The sequence below is a fragment of the Neopsephotus bourkii genome, unplaced genomic scaffold (genome assembly GCF_033783945.1).
Source record: "Neopsephotus bourkii isolate Nb327-2 ecotype Australia unplaced genomic scaffold, CSIRO-AGI_Nbou_v1 NB_207, whole genome shotgun sequence".
In the NCBI taxonomy this organism is placed as follows: domain Eukaryota; kingdom Metazoa; phylum Chordata; class Aves; order Psittaciformes; family Psittacidae; genus Neopsephotus; species Neopsephotus bourkii.
In genome coordinates, this window is record NW_026900719.1 from 1,515,056 (window position 1) to 1,542,854 (window position 27,799).

Below are 27,799 nucleotides of genomic sequence, written 5' to 3' on the forward strand. Positions count from 1 at the left end.
CCGGATGAGGCGGGACCCTGGGGAACGGGGGTTAGCCGAGGCTGCTGTTTGCTGGTGTCACGGTGGTGTGACTGCACCCGCCCTAATTAGGGAGAGGAAGCAAACAAGCAGCAAGGGCACGGTCAGAGCAAGCCCGGTGGGAGCCGGAATGCTGCTGGGATCAGAACCAGGCTCCGCCTAAGTGCCCGAGCAGCACTGGACACCGATAACAATGGCCACAGGTTAACAGCAAACTAATTACCAGAGAAACCACACACAAGGATCAGCTCATCTATAGGATTTTATGTCTCCATAGAATACATAAAGTTAATGACAACCCGACTGGTTACAGCATCCAAAGCAGGGTACAAGTCTCAACCAGTAGTTTAAAAATTGCTTTCAGTTTTTTTATCAAATAAGCGTAGTAATAAGGGAGCTATTTTACAGAGAGCGAGCAGTAGCATACAATCTTGGTTTCAAGAAACAGAAACGTAATACACAGTGAAAATAAACCTCAGCTATCAACAGCCATCACTACTCTTCACGTATTACTCTGTCCATAAGACATGGAAATCAAAACCTATCAGACTGACTGCTTCCACTGAACGGAACTGTGATGGATTTTCCATTAGCAGAAAAATCAGTAGTAGGACAACTTTCTTCAAAGAAGGAACACCACCAGCCACTCATGTTGCGTTCTAGGATGTAGTGATATTAAAATTACACTGGAAGGACAAGTTTTCCAGGATTGCAAAAGAAAAAATTCTTAATTTGGTCTGTATAGTTCGTTATATCCATTGTGCTCTTGAAACATTTATGTTGCAGGGATCTTCGGCAACCCGAATTCATCCACCAGTACGCCATCCTGTAAGAAAGAAAAAGAAGCAAAAGGTTAACAACCCTCCGCCAACCAGAACATGACAGTTTCCTTACAAATTCTATAAAGTGATGTAACATCTGTGTGTGACAGCTGGGATCAAAGTAATAGCATCAGTGTTCTTTCTCACTATGAAGCTATATTAAAGGCCCAAAAGCAGTTGTACAGAACACTTTCTTATGTTTTCAAGAGTAATTAAACTAGGAGTTGTACTGGTATACTCTCAGCCTCACAATGTTAGGAGTTACAAATTGCCATTTTAGCTCTTTAAAATATTATAAAGAGCATTCAGTACACTGTATTCTCTCATATACAGCATCTAAAATACACCATATTCAACCTTAAGCGGGTTTTTCTGTTCAAACTTTTAAGGATTTTAAATATCGAGCAACGAACACAAATGTGATTAATCTAAAACGAAACAAAACAAACCAGAGTATTTTGCTTTTAAAGAGGAATGGGACTCACTTTGTTTTTCGTGTCAGTAGGAGTGACCTCTGGGATGGCTGGAGCAGACGCGGCTTCATCTAAGTAGGAATTGTCTTCATCAGCTAGAAGCTCATCACCCAACGCATCCAGTTCTGAAATTATGTTGGTTGAAAAATTATGCAAGGAATTCCTTTCACAAAAGAAAAGTTGTTCTGACAGAGAAACAGGTTTCATACTGAATGCTTGCATCCACACTCATTCAGTATTACTTGGTCATCAGTCAGGAATATACACACACTCATACATATAAAACACAGACAACCTTCTTTCCTTCACTGCAGCACTGCAGATACCGTTAGTCTATATCACGTCTGCCACCACTCTGAAAGAACATGCAGCTTTCACGTTTAAAAACAGTTACTGAAACTTTCTATTCAAAAATACACTGAAAGTATTTAAGTAATGAAATTAAAAAATCACCGTATGACTGTATAATGACATTTACATTCAATAATGTAAACATCATCCTCCTAACCTGCTTCCAAGTCATCCTCATCAATCTCTGGTGTTCCATAGCTACGGCTCAGCGCCTCCTGGACTTCATTGGCTTCTTCCATCATGTCTTCCAACTGATCTTGTATGTCCTGAAGCAAGAAACGATTTCAACTTGCCCATACTTAACGGCTTTAGTTAAATTATCAGAGCTTAATCAAATTAAGGTTAGCAATTCCAACAAACAAAGCACTCTGATTTTTTTTAATGCATAAATGAAGCAGCATTAATACAAGTCAAGAGACTAACATTCAGTACTATAGCTTGGCCTTGACTATTATTAAAATTATGATAAACATATGAGGAAGAAAAAGAGGAACCTTGAAACAACATGTCTGCAAAATCCTATTAAGTATTCTTCAGGGTAAACTGAAAACCTCTAAGAAATTATCCAAAATACAGCATTATCTTGAAAAGCAGAAGCATATGAAATCTGCAGAAATTAAACCTACCTTCTGGAGAACAAGCACTAACCCACATTCTGCCATTGGCAAAATTTTGGCATACTACTGGCACTGTACTTGGGTACAAGTAAGGAGACAATACCTGTCTAAAGGTTTACGATGCAGGCCACACATAAAAACAGCACAGGAAAGAGAACTTAAGGAATTCAGGATGGGCATTTGATAAGAGTTTAAGTGCAGCATACTTAAAATTCTACTTAAGAGATCTTCTGGGGTTTTTTAATGTGTTTTCTGAAGACAGGGCCAGGCCTTGCAGACCTCTAGAAATTGTTTGATTGGGGTTTGGTGGGGGTTTTTTGGTGTTGATTGGGGGTTTTTTGTTTGTCTGTGCTTTATTCAGGCACTAGCTTGAACTGTGGAAGCAAAGGACTAGCATGCATGTTGCAGCTGCAGCACGGAGGCCACAACAAAAAAGCTACAGCAAGAAGTATTCACCAACATTCTCTTTCCTCCACACTTCACCACGAGACATTACAGATTAGCCCAGCAAAGAAACAACACCCAATATGAGTAGGCAAATAACTGATTTTGCAGTACCAGAGAAATCAGGAAGGAATTATGATGCTGGTCTCACAAAAAAGGGAGAAAACTTACCTAAACTAAAACAGTCAGTTTACCTTTAGGTTACACAGCCTGCTCATCACTATTTCAGTACATTGTTTCTGTTCTTTAACAATTTGAACTATACAAACTCACCTCAATTTGATCAATTTTGACTTGCTTATAAGCTTTCTTCATTTCTTTCACCCCCAGTTTCATTGCATCAACCTAGAATAGAGTCAAACAACATGCTTGTATCTGATGGAGCACATATAAATTAAACAAATGCAAGATTAATATACTGGTACCGTTGTTTTTGTATCCTTCAGTGCTTGAATAGTGTAATTAGCTTGTTCCATATTAAAAGACTGCTGTGATAGATTATCCCTCTGTTGTTCATACCTGTTAAAAACAATATAAATAATGGCTTTAAAACACCACACTTTATTGCTGCAAAAATTCTTAATTTTTTTTTAATTGAAAAATCAGGGCCCAGTGACTGTAAATAGAGGAACAACTAGCATGTAAGATCAGCAGGCAGACATAAAACCCAAAACAAAGCAGTCCTTCTCACAACATGTAACTGAACTGTTGCATTCCTTAACATAGGCCATTTTAGACTGCAAGAGTTCACAAGTATTTTGGATAATGAGTTCATAAAGAACTAGAAACTGAGCAAGCCTGTAGAGGTACAGTTCATCTGAGGAATACGACATACAAGACAATATAAGCTTTGGCTCACGCAGCTCACGGGCTGTAACATTACAGTGAAGCACCCCTGAACATTTGCCATGTTTTGACATTCTCTCCCTTGTATTTGTTGCTGGTCGCTTTCCAGGACACTATATTAGACTCGACCTGACCACAGGATCATCTATCCTGTCCATTGTGGTTTCTTGCATAGACACAACTACCTGTGCTACATATGCTCAAGTCTTAAAGGGTATCTACAGAGAAGAGGTAAATTTCCAGTAAACCAGTCAAAGATAATTAAGTATACAATTTATAGTAACCAATTAATAACAGAAAATGAGGCATTCTCAGGAAGTTTAGGAGCCAGGCATAGCTTTAATAATAAGCAGATTTAGGCCAGCCTGCCCCAGTCCAAATTTATAACTCATATATAAAGGCACAAATATGCTGACACTGTATCTGTAAGGAGATGCTTCTGAAAGGCTGTCTGGCTTATTCAGCATTTTTCTTTAAAGAATATTCAGAAATGAGAGCACTGGAAAGAGAAACTGTGCCACTCCCCTCCCCCCCCCAAAAAAAAAGAAAACAAAACAGAAAACAGGCTTTCATCCATCCCAGGCTGAGAAAAGTTTAAACTTACATTCGCTTCTGCTTTAACACTCTCAATGCTTTCTGCTTTACTGTGTTCTGAAAGACAAAATGTTGTTACATTAGGAAAAATATTTGACTACTCTTGATTATATTGTTTAAACCTAACGTATCACATTGAATTTTTCCAGAAGATTGCTCAGTTACTAGTGCAAAGAGTTTAACAACAATCGTGTTCAGCATTTGTAACATATTAATGATTAACCAAACAGGCTTGTATGAAAAGCTGCTAATAAAAATACTTTCAACATTTCTGGCTTTTGAATTCTTTTTTTGGTAAGCAGAACACAAAGTCAAACTTAGTGCATCAGAACCATCTTTCAGCAACACATTTTAATGGTCAGCATTAATAATCCTGCAAAGGGTACTTTAACAATACTGTTTATATATGTTGTTGTTTATTATTATACATTTTATATGTTGATACCCTTTCAGAAATGGGTTTTCCTACTCCCTTTCTGCCTAGTGCAGACCTTTTTATTTTAGCTGACGAACAAAATAGCCTTTCTACCAGACTTAGTTCAGGTAATGAAGGAAGAAGGGAAGCAAGTTATTTCAGAGTGAGGAATTATATTACATTTTTGCATAAATAAAAACCAATGAAAACACTGTTCAAAGATACATGTCTAATAAAAATAATCCTGTAGGATCTTACATCTCATCAGTAGGGCAAGGTGCAATTCTAAGGACCTGATGAACTGGCTAAATCACCCTGCTACATGACACACAGTGTGAGTCACATCCTCTTATGCTTAAATCCCACAGAATATTCATACCTTTGCAGGCCCCTCTCTCATCTTCTTCATTTGATCCTTGTACTTCACAAGTTCTGCATCAAGCCTAGCAATTTTCTTGTCAATTGACTCAGCTCTGCTATCCACCTTTAACATGAACAAAAAAATTAATTAAGGCTTTATTCAGGAATTGGACAATAAGAGAACAGGCTCAGTCTTATTATGCTTCTAACAATTGTTTCTTCACTCAGCGTCTTATAAGCAGTTTATGAAGTTTGTAGAGAATCCAAAACCAGAATCAAATGACACCACTTCTAGAAGGAGCACAAGAAACATTCTGATGTTGCAGAAAGCTCTGCCACTGTAACATGTTCTCACATTTTGACATGATCCCTTGCACACCCACTGAAGTCACAGTCTCTATTCAGAAATTTCTGATGACATACAGTGACAGGGACTAAACCTTTTTTCAAAGGTGCCTAACTTCTTTGTCAGAAAGACACCTTTCCCATCATTTCCTGCAAAGGAACCAGGACACAGCAGTTCCACCTGGTAGCTATTCTGGATTCTTTTGCTTCTAATCCCAACATTAGCTGCATAGCTCAGTAAGAAACCTCCAGCCCTCAGCCCCAAAACAGCCTTGGTACAAAGCATGACAGAGCTGTCATTATGGAAATATTTTAACCCTTCTGCATAAAAGGGTTAAAGATGATAACCACAGAGCCAAGCATGGTATGGACCATCTAACAGCACACACAAATTCATAAAGAACCCCCAAACAAACAAAAAACTAAAGAAAGCCTCCTTAACATGAACCAACTATCACAGCATTTCTTGGAAAACCACAAAATAAAGCTTCTTAACTGCTCACGGAGCCTCTCTAAGGATTAGAATATAATGACAGTCCAATTATAGCGTGAGACTAATCAGTGCAAATTTACAATTCTGACTTGCTAGAAGTGTGGCTAGACAAGTATAATTATGCAGATTTTCATCTGGGTATCTCAGTGATCCTTCCAAATCTCTGCTCTCTGACAGCAACATGCATTTGCCAGAGGCACTCTGAGCAGAACATTTGATATGAACACTCCACACGAGACATTAAAGTGTCTGGGCACAGCTGGCATTGAAAAAAAAAGATGTGTTAAGCTTTCTATTTTGTCAAATATTGTACTAATAGCAAGAAAAAGAGGTATTTGTGATTTTAAAACTCTTGCAGGTTAAAAGCGTAGCCCTTTCTCAAGATGTCATCAGCTAAATGCATCTTTGAGGTCAGCCTCCTCTCCAGCGGAAAGCCAGTTATTTGGCTTATTTATATAATGATTCTTTTAAGCAGTACTAGCAGGAAATGGAGACAGATCCTCCTCCGTCGATTAACCGCATTAAGTATTTCACACACACATTGCACAGGACCTCAGATCTTAAAAATGAGAATGGACAGAAAATGGGAGAATGGATCTAATTTATCCAGAAGAAAAATCAGAGTGTGTATTATGTCCTGAGGAGCCCCTTTCTTTTATTCACAGATAAGGCATATCAACATACATTCCATTGCTACAGAAGGGCCCCAGTCCAAACAAAAGAAAGTGATGGTGGTACCCCAAATACCCATGAAGCAAAATTGCAATTCAGTTCAGTAAATAAGCAAAAAAAAAAAATAGCATCACATATCAGACTTAAGTTTAACATTGTTGTCACAGCTATCAGCCAATTGTTCCTATGTTCTCTACTTACTAGTCCGAAAAAAATAACAAAATTGGAGTGTTTTGTCGAAGAAGAAAAAGTAAAACCGCAGCTCCTGATGCACCCTTCCTCCTACCATCCTTATGACAGCTTTGAGTCATCTGATTGTGCTCAGCCAGCAAGGACTGAAAGAAGTCTGCCACTTGGCGCAGTGTTGAGGCAGGCACAGAGAGCAGAAACTGCGAGGGGGAGTGGGGACATACACATGGAGATTAAGTGGGGAGACAGGAGGGCATCACTCTAGCAAACTCGATAGTAACCAGCCATCGAGGCAAAGCAGGGAGAAATGTTCCCTGGGCTTCACTAAACACTTCAGATTAGTGATCCCACAGAACCAGCTCTTTAAATACAAAAACCTGGAATCGTTTAGCTACCTTAAGGTGATGCTTATTCTCTTTTACAGCAGGAAAAGAAAGTGTATCATGTTCTGATCTTATCGGGTTCAGCTGTACTGCTTTTGCAGGGAAGAACATCCAAAACACAGGCACAGAGTTGTCTCTGCTTCTGGCAAACAGTAACTATGAACATTAAGCATCGCTTGCCAAATACAGTAATTCCTACCTGCCATTTCATGGCTTATTACTATTTAGGTAACACGGCAAGAGATTTTACAAAGCGTGTAATGCTTTGTACAATACAAAGTTTGACTCTCAAAAGGTACAACAAAATGTGTGTAAGACTTAAACCACCACAGAAATGATACCACTTGAGTCTCCAAACTGTAGAATTTAACACAGTAAAGAAACAGCGCAAGTTTCTTTAATGTCTCACACAACTCTATTCAATAATAATTCACATGCAATGTAAGAAAAATATATAATGATATCTCTAGCCCTCTAACAGGACTCACACTAGAGACTTCACTGTTGTGAAAATGAACTGAAAGTACAGCAAGCCTTTCACAAATCAGACTGATCACTTCATGTAAATTGGCTCAAAAATTTAACTCATCAACTTTGAATTTGCAAAAGTATGTTTCTCCTCACACTTACTAGTGTACAGCTTACACTGCTGAAATGGCAAATTTAAGTACTAATAACAGCATCTTGGGTGGATTTTGGAGTTCTAACCACCCACTAAAGCATTTCCTGGTAACAGTGGGAAAGCTCTGATTTCTGAGCACATGATTTATTTACTGTTCTAACTAAACAGACTTGGAGGTATGTTTAGGCTTAATACTGATAAAAAGCAATACGGATTCTTTGCCAATAATGTACTGGGAAAAGCACTATGACCACTTCTCTCCTAGCCACTGGCATATGCAGGAAGCTGATGTGCACAGGTTTGTCCAGGTAGCACTGACAAGCATTAGGATTTGACTTAGAGGGTCTCTTCACTGGATAGCAAAATTAATCTTCTGGGAGGAAAATCATGATTTTCAGAAGAAAATTCCTGTTGTCAGGTTCCAGACAACACTCAGTTTTGGACACTCACCCCCACGTTCACCCTCCATTTAAACAACCCTTACCAACCTTTCACCTGACTTTGCTAACCACTGACACAAATACTCAGGATCTCCGTGTTCTTTCTTCACCTTTTAAAATTGGTTTACAACAGAAGGAGGTGTAAAAACACACCAGTTTTCTTCACAAGCTTAAAAGCCAAGAAAAGGCTGTGAAATTACAAGATTAACCTTCTCAAAACTGTTCCTTAATGTTCTTTTCAGGCAGGCAGGCAAACCTTACAGCAGCTATTGTGTTCTGCCATGTTTCCTCAGCATTTATTTCTTGGTCTGGGCTTAACCGTCCCCCTGTACACACCTTCACCACTGACCCTATGCCAAGCTCATGCATAGCACACAGAACAATTCTCATCAGGCAGTGGGATTTGCCCTCCTGCCTCCTAGACTGGACAGAAGGCCTGGTTTCTTTGCTCCAGTCCCTGCCTTCATGCAGCTTGGTGTAGAGGGAGTTAGCTAGTGCAATCAAGGCAGTGATTGCCAATGATATGGGGTTCAACAAGGCAAAGTGCTGGGTCCTGCACTTGGACCAACACAACCTTATTCAATGCTACAGGCTTGAGAAGAGTGGCTGGAAAGCTGCTTGGTGGAAAAGGACCTGGAGGTGCTGACAGATGGCGCTGAACATGAGCCATCTTGTGCCCAGGTGGGCAAGAAGACCAACAGCATATTCGCCTGTAGCAGCAATAGTGTGGCCAGCAGGGCCAGGGCAGTGATCATCCATCCTCCTGTACTCAGCACTGGTGAGGCTGCACCTCAAACCCTGTGTTCAGTTCTGGTCCCTCACTACAAGAGAGACATTTAAGGTGCTGGAGCAGGTCCAGATAAGGGCAACAAAGCTGGTGAAGGGTCTGGAGCACAAGTGTGATGAGGAATGGCTAAGGGAACTGGGGTTGTTCAGCCTGGAGAAGGCTCAGGGGGGACCATATCGCTCCCTACAACTGCCTGCAAGGAGGTTGTAGTGAGGTTGGGGTCAGTCTCTTTTCCCAAGTAACAAGTGTCAGGACAAGAGGCAATGGCCTCAAGCTGTGCCAGGAGAGGTTTAGACTGGATATCAGGAAAAATTTCTTCATAGAGAGGGTGCTCGGGCATTGGAACAAGATGCCCAGGGCAGTGGTGGAGTCACCATCCCTGGAAGCGTTGACAAGCCGTGTAGATGAGGCCCTGGGTGACACGGTTTAGCAGTGGTCTCAGCAGTCCTGGACTTGATCTTAAAGATCTTTTCCAGCCTGACTCTACGATCAGTGTACACACGCCGCCAAAGCACAGGCACATTCAGCGTATTACATACACATGAGCCGCGCTCACACACACACACCCAGGAGCACAGCCGCGCTTCCGCGTGCCGGCGGCATAGACACGCAGTGACTCGCGGACGGAGCTCTGCGCACACACACACACACACACACACACACACACACAGACACACCCGAGCGGAGCCGCGGCCCGCCGGGCTCACACCGCCTGACCTGCCGGGCCGCCCCGCCGCTGCCAGGCCTCCGGCCGGCTGTGTCCCCCCGGGGAAGGCGCTCACCGTGCCGATGCAGTCGGTGAGGCTGGGTGGAGGCGCCTTCGGCTTCGCTTTGCCGAAGAAGCGGTTCATGGCGGCGGCGCGTTGGTCTCCTTCTCCCGGTCCCGGCAAACAGCAGCGGCGATACCCGCCGACCCGGAAGCCGACAGACAGCCGGGCACGCCACGCCCCGGTACCGCCCCGCACGCATCAAGTGCACAGCCCGGAACTTCCGCGCTATGCGTAGCAGCGTAGCTCTCTAAGCGTGGCACAGACGGTGTGAGTGCACATGCGCTGCCGGGCTTGCACCACCTCTTCGGAAGTGCTGTCAGCGCCTAGAGAAACACCCTTTGAGTTACATCAGCAGTGACTTTTTACTGATTTTCTAATGTAAAGAAATTACAGCTGGAGAATCTTCCCTCCAAGATCAAGTTTATCTGGGCTGTTAAAAAGTAACAGCACAAACAGATATGAAACAGAAGCACATAGTATTTGGTTTATTTATTTTTGTGTTGAGAACACGTGGGGTTTGGGGTTTTATTTTGTACAGACATTATTGAGGACCTAACATATCTTTAGGCTTCACCCACTGATCAAACTGGTCTGACGTGAGGAATCCCAGCTTTATAGCAGCTTCTTTTAACGTCGTCCCTTCTTTGTGTGCAGTTTTGGCAATCTTGGCTGCTTTATCATATCCTGCAATAAAACAAAACAAAGCAGATAGCCGTACGCAGTTTCACAAAATTTAGAGGTGAGAAGAAAGTGGGACACTTGGCCTATGGAGAATTAATTTGCAGGACACTGCTACTGCTGCTTAACTCAATTTGTACTAAATGTGCACCAAATGTAACGTGCAAAATCATGATACCGCAAAATATTTCAGTGTAATGTTCTGGTAAGTGTCTGAGCCTTAAACCTACCTATATGTGGGTTCAGTGCTGTTACCAGCATCAGAGATTCATTCATCAGTTTGTTGATCCTGTCTGTATTAGCTTGGATTCCAACTACACAGTTGTCCGTGAAAGACACACAAACATCTCCGAGAAGTCTTGCAGAGTTTAAAACGTTCTTAATCTAACAACAACAACAAAACAAAAGAAATACCAGGTATTACATTCAGTCAGTAACAGGTGCACAGTCTGGTGTGTTTGTTCATAGCCAGTGGCCCCCCTGCAATACCCAATTCTTTAGCAGGCCTTTTGTAGAAAAGGAGTGGCTGCAGGGTAAGCTCAGCCCACTCCCATTTAAAGGGTTCTTGAGAAGCATTCAGTTGTAGAACTAACTGTGCATGAAGATGACCACAGTATGTATAATCATTTTCTTCACAAATAACCAAGTAAAAACTGCATGAACGCATTTGATTCATTGTCATTTCCCTCTCCAAGTACTGATCAAGAGAAGACATCTAAAGATACAAAGTACAATAATGTCTGTCATTAGTCACCTACATTGACAAGTCATCTGTTTTGACAATCCGTAAGACACATTCTTGGTTTCTTTTTGGGGAGGGATCTGTTTAGATCAAATTTATCTTATATGTATCTCTTGGCTGTCCATGGTTCCTCCCTCTCGCTTCAAAACCAGATGCTATACGCTTAGAAGAAATATGCCCCGATTGACAAAAAAAAGAAACATTACCCTGAGCAGACACAGTAAGGTAGAGACAAATACTGACTCTATTGTAAAATTTCAATTTTCTTTCAGTCATTTCCAAGTAACATAATAAAAATGCCATATCAGTCAGTATAGACTGTGCAGAATAACAACACAACATGCTGCTTCCTTTGTGCCTCTTACTTCTAACAACACAACAAAATCTTAAAAACCTTCCTTTTATTACTATTTTCTGCAAGTCACCTTAATTCTTTTTAAACTATTATCTCTACCCTAACTTCTGTGCTATTCCTTTAACAGTCTATATATAGTTATCTACAATCTTCTGATTTGATGCTTTTGTTTATGTTCTCTCCCTCAATTTCTCCTGTTTATTTTTCCTTCTTGGTTTTAAGGGAGCAAAACAACCAACCAAAATAAACCAAAAGTAGAGAGCCCAAAGAAGAAAATAAGAATTATGATTTGGTGTCAAAACATGCAGATTTCAGTACAAGGTGATTTGTAACACTCAAATTAATTTGACTTTTTTTAAATTAAACATACAGAAGCAGCAATATGTCTCTTGGCGTTATCGTCCTCACGCTGTAGAAGGCAGAAGTACTTAAGTCTAATTACTTACAATTTTACATGACTCAGTTGCCAAAGACCTGTAATCCTTTGGTATTCGGCAGTAACAAAGCTTAGTAACAGACAGTTGTTAAAAAAAAAAAAAGTATCCTCATTTTTAGCTGAGACACCAAATTCTCTTTGGCTTTGGACAAAATTCTGTCTCAGCTTGTGCTCCTCTCTCCCTGCTTCCTTTGATGATAAGCACACATTGTTAAGATAAAAGCTTATCTGCATAAAATAGTTTCACGTTAGAAAGATTGCCATTTCTCTGTCAAAATAACAAGGACTTCCCATACAAAGAAATAAATCTTGTTTGCACAGTTCATTAGCTTCTCTGGTGCTTGTATTGACCAAATATTCACTGAGGTTTTTTCCTACAAATTACCTGATTGTACAAACAATGACTTTAAAAAGTCCTAGATATTTAAAACTTCAAGAACTTACCATCATGGGCTTAAAAACATTCAGTTCAAAGTGTCCGTTGCTACCTCCTACAGTAACAGCAACATGGTTTCCCATAACTTGGGCTGCCACCATGGTTACAGCTTCACACTGGGTAGGGTTCACTTTTCCTAGTTGCAGAAAGGAGAGAAAAAGGTTACCTAAGAAGAAGCAGCAGAAGAAAAGGGAAGAAACAAACAAAACCAAAACACACAAGCAAACAAAAACCACCAACAACCAGTTGTGTTTCCTCATTTGCCAAATCACATTCAACAGATGTTTTGTAGGAGTTAGCATCCTACTCATGTCTATCTGTGCACCACAGAAATAATTTCCATAAATGATATTAAATTAACTGCACAATTCCAATAATTCAGCGAAGATTTTTAAAATAGCTATGGTTGCTTTAGCAATTCACCAAGATTTTGAGAGCTGGATCAAATATGCATGAGCTAAGCAGCTGTTCATTACCACCATTCTTAACAGATTAACAACACATTAAAACCTGTCTTTACTTGTGCAAGTGGGTATTTCTGGTAAATCACTACCAAATCTCAATTTCAGAAAAGTATTCCTAATCTGTTAGAATTACTTTGCAATAAAATTAGTACACTATCTTTACTTTGTCAGGAAAAAAAAAGGGGGGGGGGGGGGGGCGGGGACAAAACAACACAAAACAAAACCAAACACACAAAAGCCCCCAATTTAGAATGGACTCCTAATAAGGAAGGGTTTTTTTAATAGCTGATGTCATTTCTAGAAATAATCCTAATAAGAACATTCATGATCTGCTTTTTTTAAGGCCAGATATGCTCACAACCTGTTTTATAATTTATCATAAAAGAAGAACATGTTTTTGATGTACAATATTCATATATGCATACCTTTTTAGGAGAGAGTAAAGAATGATTACTAATACTCCTTTCTTATCAACCCATGCAATGGCATCATTGCCACTGTATATCATATGATATGTATATCGTATAGCAGAAAGGAAAATATGAGTATGTAATAATAATTATGCTAGACAGAAGTCAGTTTACATCACAATATTGCTACAATTCATAGATTAGATCATTTAAGGCTTGTTTCAGAAAAGCCTTTACATAAAAACCATAGAGATCTTGCAATTCTAAAAGAAGGTGTTGAGAAGTATGCTTGTATTAATAGAGACATATGCTTACAGATGATGCTCTCCCCCACATACTGGCCAACACACAGCTGTGGAAGCAAGTATTTTTATGAACACCAGTTTTGGTAAAATATGGCAGAAGACAAAAACTGACAGAATTGTTGAATCGTGGACTTATTGATGTGTGATGGTGTTTGGTAAATATTTTAAGAGTTAGTGGTTCAAATCAAAAGAAACATGCAAGTTTCTCTGTACCTGGCATGATGCTGCTTCCTGGTTCATTTTCAGGTAGGATGAGTTCTCCTAGTCCAGAACGTGGTCCAGAACCCAGGAAACGAATATCATTAGCTATTTTCATCAGACTACATGCCACTGTGTTCATAGCTCCGCTGAGTTCAACTAGAGCATCATGAGCCGCAAGAGCTTCAAACTTATTTGGAGCAGTGACAAAAGGCAAACCTACAGGTCAGAAGGGGAAATACTAAGCAGTGAGGCACATGAACCAGATAATCAAACACATAATTAGCCTCACCTTAAAATAACAACACTGTAAGATCATCTCTCTTCTCTAGACCTTTCCTCAAAAACATTGCTTAAACAGATAAATACAATGTAAAAGTCACTAAAATACACAAGAATATGAAATTTGAGCATCTATGCACAACAAAATTTCAAAGATTTCACACTGTGTTGCATACTAAGCATCGCTTTCCCACTGCAGTATTTTATGAATGTCAGTAATCTCTTACAGGTTAGCCTAAACTTAATTTCTCCTGATAAATCAAGTTAGATTCTTTAGACTGCCAAGTGCTATCATGCTTTCTCTCTGTTATGAAAATGAGGTTTTTACAGCACACTGCAGACATTAGGATAAAGCAGTCACATGGAATTAGGTCCTTAAAGGAAAAAAAAAGGCATTCAAGTATCAGCACAGGAAGGGAACAACAAACCAGATAGAACACGTGAAAGCTGATTCAAACTCAGAAGCATGCCTGAAACTGCTGCCAACAACAAGAATACAGACTCAATGGAAGCAACAGCTCTGCGGACATTAATTAAATGCCCGAGATTTAAGGCTAGGTTCTATAATGAAAAACATGTCTTCAGGGCTTTGCCCTGGAAGAAAAGTCAGTAGAATGCTATTAGTGGTAATGGACATCTCTAAAGACTAATTGTGGGCTGGACTTTGTGCCTGCAAAACTCCTGGTCCGAGCTTACATTACCAGTTCAAAGAAGAGCAGCATAACCCCATGATTTCTAGTGTTTCACAATACCTGCTAAACACCAAATCCCACCCAATATGCATAGACTTCCACATTGTGTAGCTGCCTTCTCAGCTGCAGAGATCATTCTACACTTTTCCTTTTGTCCTTGCCAATAAACTTGCCTATAAGAACATACGGAACTTCGTAAGTCTCCCTTACTTGTTTTACACTAGTACAGCTTTCCCATGCAGTACACCTAACATGCGCTAACATGGGAAAGCTTCCTAACCACCAATAGCTTCTTCAAGCACCAAAACAAGCCCTGTACTGCTGCCCAGCAGCTGTTGTTTATGACAAGTTACTTCTGCCCTCTCAGGGTCCAAGAAAGTCTTGATTCTCTACAAGACAGAGAATAACAGATCCATTAAAACAAAAATACCATTGATAAGCAGTTTCAGCAATTTTAAATGACAGACATATGCATTCATTTTGGAGGCATTTTAAAAACATACTGTGACACCAGAGATCTGGTTCATAGATCAAAAAAGTCAATGGCTCTGTAAATTAAGTTTCAATATCTATAAAGATAGCATCAAAAACATCAGACAGCTAACTTTTTGATATGAAAAAACATAGTGGCTTTGGGAGGGTTTTTCCCCTTCTTTCGTGCCAAGTCACTGTAAATTAACAGAGCCAGAGGAGCAAAGATCAAGACAGAGCTTTATAGCTGGGCTAATAATAGGAGCCTGAAATTGTATCCATAAGCCTCACTCAGAAAAACATGGTAATTTCAGTCACTTTCAATGCACCAAGTATAATTCTAAAAATACATTGCATTAAAAACCCTAAGTATAAGGCATATAACATACAGCATTAACAGAAACTTTCACGTTAAAATATAAATACAATTTGAGCTTATGAGCAGTCTGGAAACTGAAATATTTTGTTTCAGTTTGACTCTATGCCACATATACTGCTTTACTGATAACTGAAGTATCATTCCTCACCTGTCAGTTCAGCCACTTTAGCAGCAACTTTCTCAGCAAAACCAATCCTTGTGTTTAGTCCTGTACCAACTGCAGTCCCGCCAGCTGCCAGCTGATACACTCTTGGCATGGTTGACTCAATCCTAGCCACACCGTATTTAATTTGTTGCACATAGCCACTAAATTCCTTTGAAAGAAAGGAGGACAAAATAAACCAACAAAGACAATGATCAAGAATAAGCATTATTACTTAGATTTTTATCATGATTGGACTAATTTCTTTACAAACCTGAAGGCACTCAACTTTACCCAAATGGAGAATTTTAGCATGTTTTCATTAAGAGGCAGAGTTTGTATGTACTAGAAGACTGCTCTCACACTACAAACAATTACACATAAAAACAATCTATACATATAAAAATGTGTAAACAATACATCTTTCTCTTGCCTTTTATCTCAGTTGTGTACTTTGTAGGACCTGAATCCATGTTAATCAGATTAAACTAATGTTCTCAAAAGGACAAGTAGAGAAGCAGATCTTGGACTTTGTTCACTGAATTTTACTTAATAAAAAACTGAGCATTCTTGGATAAATCCACAGTTTACATGGATTTTTATCAGTTAAAGTTAATTCATTACCAAATTAATGCAATATAAGCCATTCTTGCCAGTATCTAAGAAAAACTTGCTATCATGTATACATAAAGATCATGTATTAAACATTTTCATTCAAAATTCTTGGTAGTTTTGTGTGGGCAAAACCTCGTTTATGTAAATTTACCAGTCAGACTACCTATCTTCTCCCTTGCATGTCATCGTTAACAGAAATACCACATTGTGTTACTTGGTAGTGGAGCATCATTTAAAAATCATTTTTATCTTACTACTTTTAGAAGCAAGACACAAGGAAAAAATGAAGAAAATTTATGTTGCAGTTATTAGAGTGCAGCATCCATCAAACTCTGCTAAAGATGAAAATACTTAGACTGAAATTGAGCCCGTTTCCTGTAATTTATCTTAACGTGCCAATTAAGGCATCCTCAAGGTTGCCTCCATTTCCTTGAATACATTTATAAGAATTTTCCAAACAAACGCATAATTTGGGATTTTACCTGTCCAAGCGTAAGTGGAACAGCATCTTGTGTGTGAGTGCGCCCTATTTTTATGATCTGGGAAAACTCTTTGGATTTCGCTTCCAGTGCATTCTGTAGCTTCTTTAGTCCAGGTAACAGCACCTCATTAACCTCCTGGGCAGCAGCAATATGCATTGCTGTTGGGAAAGTGTCATTTGAACTCTGTGAAAGAAGTTCAAGAAATCTAGTTACAAGCTCTTTTTACCATTACTGCTATAAGATGTACCTGTATGGCTTTATTCTCTTTATTTTGTAAACAAGAAACTAAGAACAAGCAACTTTGGAGTGTTCCACAAGTCAATCTGCAGGAAGAATAAAACCTTCCAAATTCTAATCCAGTACCTTAAGGATAAAATCAACTTTTTATAACTACACCTACAGAAAGTTGAGTAGACTGTTCACAACAATATGGGGGGAGGAAAGAGGAGAGGAAGAAAAAAGAAATATAATTACTAGGAGAGACAGGTGACGAATAGATGATTTTAAAGGAATTATAGGTGACTTTGAAACACTTATGTGTTGATTTGTTAATGTTAAATATAAACATAAGGTGATGTTAAATGTAGTTTAGTTCCTAGGATACTGAGTAAGCATAAAAGATCAGGAACGAATACAAGCAAGTCAGTGGCTTAAACTTCAGCTACTCTGACGGAAGTATCAAGAGTGAAATGTAATAAAATCGCCTACCACAATCTTTGGGGAAAATAAAAAAAATTAAATGGATATTTCATTTGCCAATTACAGGAGTGCAGCCACCATTATATTCTTTCTACATGCTGTATGCAATGTAGATATGGAGATAATAATTGCAAGTATCCAACTTTTACATGCTGAATCTATATTTAAGACTGCTTGCAGTAGCAGTGGTTGTCACAAGGACACCTCTACCCACGACATTATGTGTGAAATTACGTCATGAATGAGTTGAAAGTTTCTAACCTAAAAAGCTCACGCTGTCACCAGTGAACATTTTAAAGTTCTTTTAAACTGAAAAGCCCAGAAAATTGTTGCCAAAGCTGTACACAAAACTCTTTTTGTTTTCTCCAAAATCTAAACAGTGGCTCTATAAGAACTGAATTTAAATTCACAATTTAGAGCAAAAATACACTTTTCACATCAAAAGAAGTATAATACAAGTGTAACAACCTGGCTTTTGTTAACATGATCATTTGGATGCACTGGTTTTTTGCTTCCCAGCGTGCCTCCCATTATCTCAATGGCTCTATTGCTGATGACTTCATTGACATTCATATTGGTTTGAGTTCCAGAGCCAGTCTGCCACACCACCAATGGAAAGTGATCATTTAATTTTCCTTCAGCTACCTAGAATGGAAAACAAGAGAAAAGTTGTTCTACTGGAACAACAACAAAAAAGAATATAAAATCATAAATCTGAACACATTATAGCTATAATTAAAATAATGTTCTCCATTATATTTGTAAATCTACACAGAACAATTGTGAATTTACACCTTCTGATGTGATTAAGACTTGGATGTAATACCAGATATTAAAAGGGCAAAGAACTTTTGCTATGCTTTTCAAAGATGCTGAATTCTGAAACACAAGGAAATATATTTAATTTCATGTTCTACCACCATAGAAAATATTTTTAAAAGGTCTTTTAGCTCTTATCTTCTCTTTTGCAAACAATGCAGATGATTTTGTAAGTCAAAAAACATCACTCCCTTCCCAAATTTTAAAGCAACTTGGATTCTAATCTTCCTGGGTAGGACTAGAGGTAGTATGAGCTGGTTCTCCCTGCCACAGCTATTTCTCAGGTCAGTAAGATATCCCAGACAAGGGAAACACATTAAGCAGTTTCTCAGTCAGAGCACATTACGTGCTTCAGGACACCGATTCAGTGTTATGCGTCTCCTTCCGTTACGAACATATTCTGTGTGCCAGAAACATCAAGTTCTGGACAGTGCTTGTCTGTTTACAAACTCATCATCATCATGGGTGTGCTGCTTTCTCCTATGAAATCACGCTCAACAGCTCCACAGTTTCATCATGAACACTGATCACAACTATACTACAATTAGGGGCATTCAGAAGTCCATTCCTTGTGGCAAACGGCCCCCCAGAAGATGTGTTTTGGGCAAAAATAATCTGAGATGCACATGCAGTACATAGTATTTGTATAATCAGACCCCAAAATTTCTCCAGAAATAAATTTCGTACAGGGAGGTTCCAAACTTCTTACACATGTAGACATTAAATTTTGCATTAATAAAATGAGACAGCAGATGGCTGCTGCTATCAAACACCTTCCTCACGTAAGGCATATTTTCCCTAGTACTGTCCTGGACCTATGTGACTTTAAATTGAGAAGTGCCAAAAAGACTCGTGACCATCTTTACTGTGCCTCAACTGTAACTGAGTATGTTACACATATAAACAGGAGAGTCACATAGACTTAACAAGATTTGTATGTATTGACTTGCTGAGTATTCATAGAAACAAGGTACTGATCAGCCAAAGACAGCTACAACAACTTGTATCTGCTACAGATAAGCTATGACAACTACTATCTCAAATCAAAACAGAACAACTCTCCTGTTTTATCTATATTTTTTAGAGCCCGCTGAACCTTATATGCATTTATCATTTTTTTAATAGGTGTTTTAGATAGTATCAGAATCTGTGCTCAGAAGCATCATGCTACCATGCATATTAGCCTCAGAAAAGTTGAGAATGTAAAGCAAAGGATCTGTTGTCACAACTCTGAGACTAGGTAACTATCTCCAGTTAACAGGATACACCAGTCTTATTGGAATTGTACTTTTTAAGAAAGGATCTTAAGTATTTCCTATTTTATACAGCAGCAAACTCCCACCCCCAAGAGTAACTTGATTCCTTGATGTACCTCTTCCTTTTTAAGTTACATTAGAAAATTATTTTGGAGGTGGGGGAAAGGATGTCACTGCAGGGGTGTTTTTAAAACACACACACAAAAAAAAAAAACAACCCCAAAAGCCCAGATCACTTTCAGAACTCATAAATCTAAGTTAAGTACTGGCACTAATTAATTTTGTGTCAGCCTCACCTCTGTGCCTGGCAAAATCTTGGAGCAGATTCTCCTGGAAGGCATGCTAAGGCACATGAAAAACAACAAGGTGCTTCGTGACAGCCAGCATAGCTTCACTAAGAGGAAATCCTGTCTGACCAATCTGGTGGCTTTCTATGTTGGGGCTACAGAACTGATGGACAGGGGCAGAGCAGTTGACGTCATCTACCTAAACTTGTGCAAAACGTTCAACACTGTCCTACATGACATCCTTGTCTCTAAATTGGAGAGACATCAATTTGATAGGTGGACCACTTGGTGGATAAAGAACTGGCTGGATGGCCGCAGGCAAAGAGTTGTGGTCAACGGCTCAGTGCCCAGCTGGAGACCAGTAACGAGTGGTGTCCCTCAGGGATCGGTGTTGGGACTGATCTTGTTCAACATCTTTGTCAGCAACATGGACAGCAGACATAGATTGAGTGTGTGTTCAGCCTGGAGAAGAGAAGGCTGCATGGAGACCTCATAGCAGCCTTGAAGTATCCGAAGGGGACCTAAAAGGATGCTGGAGAGGAACTCTACATCAAGGACTGTAGTGGTACGCCAGGGTGGACAGAGCCTTGGACGACATGTTCTAGTGTAAAGTCATGATCTTAAGATCCTTTCCAACCCAAATCATTCCATGATTCTAGGATTTTGTAAGTAGCCTTTTAGCCACTGAAACTCCTTATCACTCTTTAACTACGAGATCCCTTGAAACCACAAGCAGAGCCTGGACATATTCTGGGCTTCTCCAAAGCTCTTGGGTTTTGGGACTTACAGTGCTACAGCTGTTACAAAGAGTATAAAGCTTCTGCAAATACTGAAAGATTTTTAAGCTAGTTAGAATGAGAAAGCTCTGTAAAATAACGCTTTAAGATAAACACATCTGTCAACTCACAGAAAGCAACACGCCTGGTATTACCATACCTCAGATAATGGTCATTCACAATTCTCTGCACTCGGGTGGCATTTATCCTGAGAAAGAGGAGATGCCTCTGTGTGTCGCATCATGTCCTCTTTAGCTATAAAAGTGATACTTAAAAACAGATTTACTAGTGAGTTTAAGTCTGAAGAGGAAATGGACTAGCAACAAACTATTCAGATTGCAGATGCTCTTCACATTACCAAGATCCAATTGCTTAATGACTGGGGACTTCCAAAACATATGAAGTAAATGATTTCTCAACCTGAAAACCAAAATTTAGTAACAATAAATGCCTTCCTCTAACGATTTGAAAAAAGCAGGAGGTCTTCCCCCAGCCTCCTAACTTCATGTAAAAAGCTTAACAAAAATACAATTGACAGTTCTAGTATTCTGAACAGTTTGTTCCTACCTCATTAGCTGCCTTCACGATAGCATTAGCAATCTTTGGGTCAAGACCATAATCTTGATTTACTTCAGCAGCTGCCCTCTTCAAGATGCCAAAAGCCCTTATAACTTGAACCTGTGACACAAGAATAAGTTTAAATGCATAATTTTGTGCATCAAAAAGGATTACATACATTAAAATTAACAGAAAAGGAGGACTGGTTCAACTTCTAAGTAGTCTTTTTGAGGGCAGACTGACACGTTTCAGTACATGGAAAGCCAGTAGATGACAAAAGCACATGCACACTAATGCTCTATGCACAGCTACATGTGGAAAAGTGGCTTCTTAACAACTAATACTACACTAAACATCTTCAATTAAAAAACCTATATAATGCTATAGCAACAAACTACTCTAGTTTTTCTTCTTCAGAAAAGGATAATTCCTATTCATTCTGGTTATTAAAAAAATTAAGCAACACAATAAAATAAAAGCAACGTTCAGTTTATTTAAATACAACAAAAAGTATTTCTACCGCAGCACAGTATCTTGCCATGCAATTTCCAACTTTAATTAAAAGTCAAAGATGCTCATACTTTCAGCAAAAGTCTAAGAAGGTATTCTCTCTCACATCCAAAACATACTTAGAAGAAAAAATTGAACACATTTGAATTACTTACTGGCATCCTTTCTGAAACACCTCCAATCTTGAAGTTCATTGTAGATCTTACAGTTTGGGCACCATAGTATTTGTCACTTGGGACCTTCAGTTCACCAAAGGTATCATATTCTATCCTAAAAGCCTCTTGACTTGACTATAGAAAAAGGAAAAAAACTATGTCAAACACTGGTAAACAGCACATCCTTTTTGAAAGCAGATACAGCTAAGAAAAATATTCAAGAAGGGGGAAAAAAGAAGACAAAGACATACAGGTAGTCAAAGCTATTTTTCTAATTATATCTTCAAAGTTAAGACATTTTTCTAGTTTGAGCACTCATGTCTCACTAAAAGTCACTTCTAACATTGTACAACCTAGCAGACACACTGGTAACTGGCAGCGCTGCAAGACTTAAGAACTCTAGCTTCCCACTGTACGGAACACATCATCCTGATGAGAGACTCTGTTTCTTCTTTTGGAAGAACTTATCTTGGAATTTACAGAATTAGTTTTGTAAAAACCAAACTGAAGAACTAGCACAGTAAGAATTCAGGTACCATCCGCCCAGGCAACATACACATAACACAATCCCTATCTGAAATCCACACTGCACATGAGACTTATGAAGAATACTGGAAAGGAGAAACTGATTAATCCAGTACCAAGTTGCTGACAATTAATTATCTTCTTAAGCCTAACAAACCTGGAACGCAGTTGCCCTAGCTGTGCAACTCAAACCCTGCACCTAGGTATATTTTGTCCAATATTTAGGGAAGGCAGTGCTTCCGTATTATGTATAAACCTAGCATGCATTATTATCTAACACAGCAAAAGTAAATAATTTTAGCCAATGTACACCAACTAAAAAGTATTTTTTCACTTTATGTGAAACAACCCATTCATCTGTGATAATGTGAACACATTCACACACAGCTCTACAGACTGAGATACTGGACAGGAAGCAAGAGCAGTTTCTCTTCCTCTTCCCATGCCTTGGTCAGCAAAGTCCCAATTTTCTGTGAGAAAGGTGTTCATTCTTCCCCAGAAGAGAAGACTACCTTCTTGCAGAGTTTTCAGGAAGGGGAAGAAGCCTTTTTGAATTCTTAATCATACATAGAGTGAACCAATCCCAGCTCCATCAGTAACATACATACATAAAGTGCTGGGCTCTGACAGAACCATGACCATCAGGGGCAAGTGCTTGGGAAAGCTCTATCCGAGCACTGAGTCAGCACTGCAGTGCAGCTAAAGGAAGAAAACAAATGTTAGGAACTATTAAGAAACACAGAGGATAGCAAAAGAAACACTGCTGTGCCACCTTGGTTCATCTACCCCCTGAAGTCTTTGTGCAGATTTGGTTCTTTCAGCGCCCTCCAGAGCTTATTACTGAAAATGGTTCAAAGAAAGGTAATAAAGTTGATGAAAGGGAGCAGCACCTTTCTTAAGACAACTAACTTTTTTGTTCAGAAAAAAGACAGCTTAGGGATTGAATTAAAACTGAGGCCAATATAAGCATCAGCAGATTGGTGATGGGTATTAGCTGCTCACTGTCTCTTCCAATACAAGAAATAGGAGCCATAACATCAGGCTAGTAGGAGTCAGGTTCAAAGCAAGAAAGAGGAAGCAGCTCTTCACACAAGTAGCAGACTGATGAAACACCCTGTCAGCTGATGCCAAAGGTGCAAGAAGTCTGCACAAGTTCAGGGAATGTGAGATAAGCACTCAGAAGAAATATCTAAACAGGGGTATGCACAGACAAACCACAGAATCTGGAACCCCCCTGATGTGAAAATTAAGATTTTGGGTCAGAATACAAGGCAAGCATCATCTCTGTTTGCACAATTCCTTCTCTTCCCTAGGTGTCCACTTCTGAAATCATTCTGTTCCTCTCTTTTCTTGATCCATTCTACTGGCTCCTTGCTTGGTGGGTCTTAGTCATCTTGGACAGGAGCACAGCTGGGTATTGGGCAGAATACCCTCTTCAGCAGCAATGACTTTCTGCAGCCCCCTACCCAGGTCCGCATCACCACAGATAGCAAGCTGCAGGCAGCAGTGATGTGGGGGACATTTCCAGCATTTTACTGTCCTGAGCAGCTTCCCAGCTGGATGGAGACACTCTGCCTTCGGGTACTCCAGGAGTTACATAACAGAGAGTTAAATTACCCATAGCCTTTTAGATGAAAAGGCTAGCAGTTGCACAACTGATTCATCAAGCTCACATTAATGCTAATGCTAACAATGATGAAACAAAGATAAACAGGATCAGTACCTCCTCGTACAAGTACCTTTAAACAATGCAATCCTCCTAACTTTAAAAAAGAAAAAAAGAAAAAATTTACTTCCCTACCTAATTCCATGTTACACACCCTCCCAAACTCAACTGAAGTTAACAGGGCGATGTGCTTTAAATTGAATGTCATTTGCTGATTAACAGAGTAACAGGTGACATTAGGTAAAAAAGCGGTATTTCTCTTACATACTAATGAAACTAAATTCAGCATTACCTTCAGACTAACTAACAGCATGCAGAAGTTATGAGTTTTAATGTAAAAAACATGCTTCCCTAACTGCTTAGACAGAATTCACCCTTTTGAGTACCTTTATGAGCAGAAGGCCTCAGTTTCTGTACCTAGAGCAGTTTGTGCAGCCACCCCACTCACTTAGGGAACCTGCTATAAAAGGGTACAAGAGGCACAGTTGTGTCAGCCCTGTGCTCCCCCACCAGTGGGCAATGGGAGAAGCAAAAGGAGACGTAGCAACTCTGCCACAAGACAAGGCAAACTCCCACAGTCACTTTGTTTCTGCCATAGCTAAAGCAAGTCTCAGCTCACAACTGCTATTCCGCACCTTTACAAAACAAGGTATGCTCTGCCCTCCAAAATCCCAAGAACCCACAGCACGGAGCTTACGTAGTTAGACAAATATAACTGTACTTTTGCCTTGTTGTAGGGAACTAATCAGCTAAAACTGATTGCATCATAACACACTGGAGATAGGCAAATGGCAGAGCTGTTGCAATAACACTTCCCATAGAAAATTGTATTCTGATTTATGGATGCAGCAACTTGTGGATGTAAGTATTTAAATAATCATTTTTAGCATGTCAAAACCAATTGTCAAGGCCAGCAGAAAAAGGAATCTGTGCTCAACTGCTCTCTTTTAGCAGATGAAGATTGCTTCCATTTTTTAGCACTGTTCCTCCTTACAGTATCAAGTCACAAACTCGGAAATTTACTCTTTAGAAACCAAACCCAAGTATTTTACAACAATCAGCTGAAGAAGGATCATTATGACTGGAATTCCATTTAGAATATCTTGTGCGATTTAGCGCCAAGTTAAGGCAATATAACAGTCACACCATAGAACAACATGCACACTTGGTTGTGTCTACACATGTTCCTAAACAACTCTTGCTGCTTAAAAATCTCTACAAACATTGCAAAGCATGGGTTTTCTGTTTTAAAAATGACTGGTACGTTTTTGGTGGTCCTCTTGGAAATAAAAGCATTCAAAAGTTTTCCTGTAAGAATTCCACAGCTGCCTGAGTTCCAAATTGACTGAGGAACATTTTGCTATAACCACTGCTGTTATTTAAACCCAAACAATTCATAATGTCTATGTACAGGATAGGTCACACCTCTGACCAGCAAAGATCAAAAGGTATGTTTCTTCTAAGACTGCAGCCTTTCACAAATACTGTGTCTTCACGAAGTAAATAATGGCCATGACCTATAATGGTTCTCTTGGATGATGCCAAACAGGAAAAATAAAAAAGGGATCCATCTGACAAGCCAACGTTTGAGTTATATATTCTGCCCTGACACCAGTTTTCTTACACAGGTAGATTTCATTCACCATGCAGTTGATTCACTCATTGGGAAGCTTGTTCTTTTAAATGTGATTTTCTACTCCTTAATCAATATCACAAGTTAGAAACCAATGTTCCAGTTCAATTCATTAGCTAATTTGGTAAACTAATGAATTAATAAAACCCTAAACACCCCACTTTCTGCAGAAATTCCTCCTTTTAAGGAGCAAACTCACAGAAATGCACCCGCGACTCAGGCTTCCACGTAACATCCTAGCTGCCAGTACTGAGATCCTGAATTTGTTATTCAAACAGCATTTTTGTTTCTCGAACCGCATCCAGTCACCAAACCAGTTACGTTTTAGCCTGACTGACTGAGGATGCCTGCTTGAGGTGACAGACAGCTCTTAGCTTAGATTTCAGGCAGCCCTCAAGATTTCTCCTGATAGCCCTATTTCCGTGAAGACAGAACAGAATATACAGAACAGAATATATAGAATAAAATAGATACAGCTTTTTCTCATTTGTGCCTAAGCAGCTCTAAGAGCGAGCCTGAAATTTCAGTGGAAGAAGCTACTGTGCGCCACAGCACTAACAGCTTTCCCGCTTACTTGCTCGGATGCCACCTCTCTCCTCCGCTCCTCGGCCATGCTAACACAGCGTACTCAATCCGCAAATCTCGCCCTTCGGGCAGCGCACCCGAACGGGCAGCTGCGCGCTGCAGACACCGGCCCTCCCCGGGAGCAACAGCCGGCCCGGGGCTGCAAATCCGGGTGCGATAGCGGAGCCGAACTGGGCCTCAGAACTACCCGCAGGCCGCGCAGCGGCAGGAGGGAACCGGCCCCAGAGCCTCCCTGGCGGAAGAGGGAAACGGCAGCGAAAGCCTTACAGGGGATGGCGGCAGCGTCCTTCCCTCAGGTGGTGCGCGCCCGCTCCCCCGCCCCGTGCGCCAGAGGGTAGCGAGCCCCGGCGGGTGCAGTGGGAGGAGCCATGTTGGCGGCGGCCGGCGGTGGCAGTTAGAGGTCACCGCTCCTCCCTCACATCCCAACCCCCCCCCCGCTTACCATGGTGGCGCTGGGCAGCGGGCCCCAGCGGGTGGTGGCTGCGCGCGGGGGTGGCTGGCTCGCAAGGAGCCCAGCGGAGCAGCCCAAGCGGCGGCAGGCGCGGAGTGAGCGGTGCATGGCTGCGGCGGCGGGGGAGGAGATGGGGCTGCGGGACCGCCCCGGACAAGCGTCAAGGTGTGACGGGCGTCCATCACCGCACAGGCTCCGCCGCGCCAATCGGCTGCTGCGGGCGGGGCTGCAGCGGGGGAACCGCCTCAGCAGCTGGAGCCGGCGACTGCGCAGTGGCGCCTGCGTTCCGCCCGGCCCGAGGGAAACTCGCCTTCCCCACGCCAAAGGCGGCGCGGGGATGGGAAGGGCATCGGCACAGCAGTTTCCAGACGAGGGAAGAAGGTAGGGTAATGGTGCAACATTGCTTTATTGCAGTAAGCCTCTTTCTATAAAAAATAAGTCAAGATATAGTCCCCTTTTCCCTTCCTCTCCACACAAAAGTAATGCTTTGGTATGGTACAGTTCTCCCAGGCCAGTCTCAACAGCCTGGTACAAGATACAAAACCACTACAGGGGTGAAACATGGTATATTGTTTTATCCAACCGCCCCAGAAACATTCCAACATGAACTTTTTTCTCGAAACCAACTAACATTCAACAGTCAAAATTACAGAACGCTTCATTCAACTAAGCCTGCATAGTTACAATTAAGTCCTCCAAGAACTGGGGAGTTACTCACAGAAACACTGCTAGCAACTGCACTATTGCCACCTTACAAGTTCCATCTTGGCATTAAAACATACTGAAGTTCACAGTTGGCAAGCTTTAATAAGGTGCAAAATTGCCCCTTGGTTCCTTTGAGACAAAATACAGTCCAGGAAATACATACACAGGACACAACACAAAAATAGTTTCAGAAGTTCTAAAGATAATATCTGATCTCTACTAAGATTAAATTCTGTTCATGGTATACTGGGGAGGAGGTAACTGAAGTAGAAGTATCTTGTTTTCTTCAACAGCACAACAGGATGGCAATTTTTACAATTTTAGCTTTGGAAAAAACAAAGTTGCAATTACTACTGCATTGTTTTCTTTCATGTTACTTACATCAGCAATTATGATGCTTGGCTTTAAGTCCCCACTCATAAAATTCAGCATCTCAATCTTGTCCAA

At 40.4% G+C, this 27,799-nt stretch overlaps 2 protein-coding genes across 3 annotated transcripts; both read right to left on the bottom strand.

The window, feature by feature from the left end:
- Positions 1-267: 267 nt before the first annotated feature.
- On the bottom strand, positions 268-9,820 carry CHMP5 (charged multivesicular body protein 5). The gene is made up of 8 exons (XM_061344307.1): positions 9,653-9,820; positions 4,959-5,063; positions 4,175-4,221; positions 3,150-3,243; positions 2,998-3,069; positions 1,821-1,929; positions 1,325-1,437; positions 268-844 (listed from the first exon to the last, which is right to left on the bottom strand). The coding sequence occupies exons 1-8, from the start codon at positions 9,719-9,721 to the stop codon at positions 794-796; spliced, it is 660 nt and encodes a 219-aa protein (XP_061200291.1). The 5' UTR covers positions 9,722-9,820; the 3' UTR covers positions 268-793.
- A 299-nt stretch (positions 9,821-10,119) lies between these two features.
- Positions 10,120-26,811, bottom strand: FH (fumarate hydratase). Of its 2 annotated transcripts, none has more exons than XM_061344324.1 (10): positions 26,639-26,811; positions 21,788-21,922; positions 21,132-21,242; positions 17,895-18,071; positions 16,728-16,910; positions 15,637-15,802; positions 13,680-13,883; positions 12,296-12,423; positions 10,549-10,702; positions 10,120-10,324 (listed from the first exon to the last, which is right to left on the bottom strand). In XM_061344324.1, the coding sequence occupies exons 1-10, from the start codon at positions 26,753-26,755 to the stop codon at positions 10,182-10,184; spliced, it is 1,518 nt and encodes a 505-aa protein (XP_061200308.1). In that variant the 5' UTR covers positions 26,756-26,811; the 3' UTR covers positions 10,120-10,181. The 2 variants fall into 2 exon arrangements, with proteins under 2 accessions (XP_061200308.1, XP_061200309.1); XM_061344325.1 differs by lacking the exon at positions 26,639-26,811 and adding an exon at positions 26,186-26,481.
- Between the last annotated feature and the right edge of the window lie 988 nt (positions 26,812-27,799).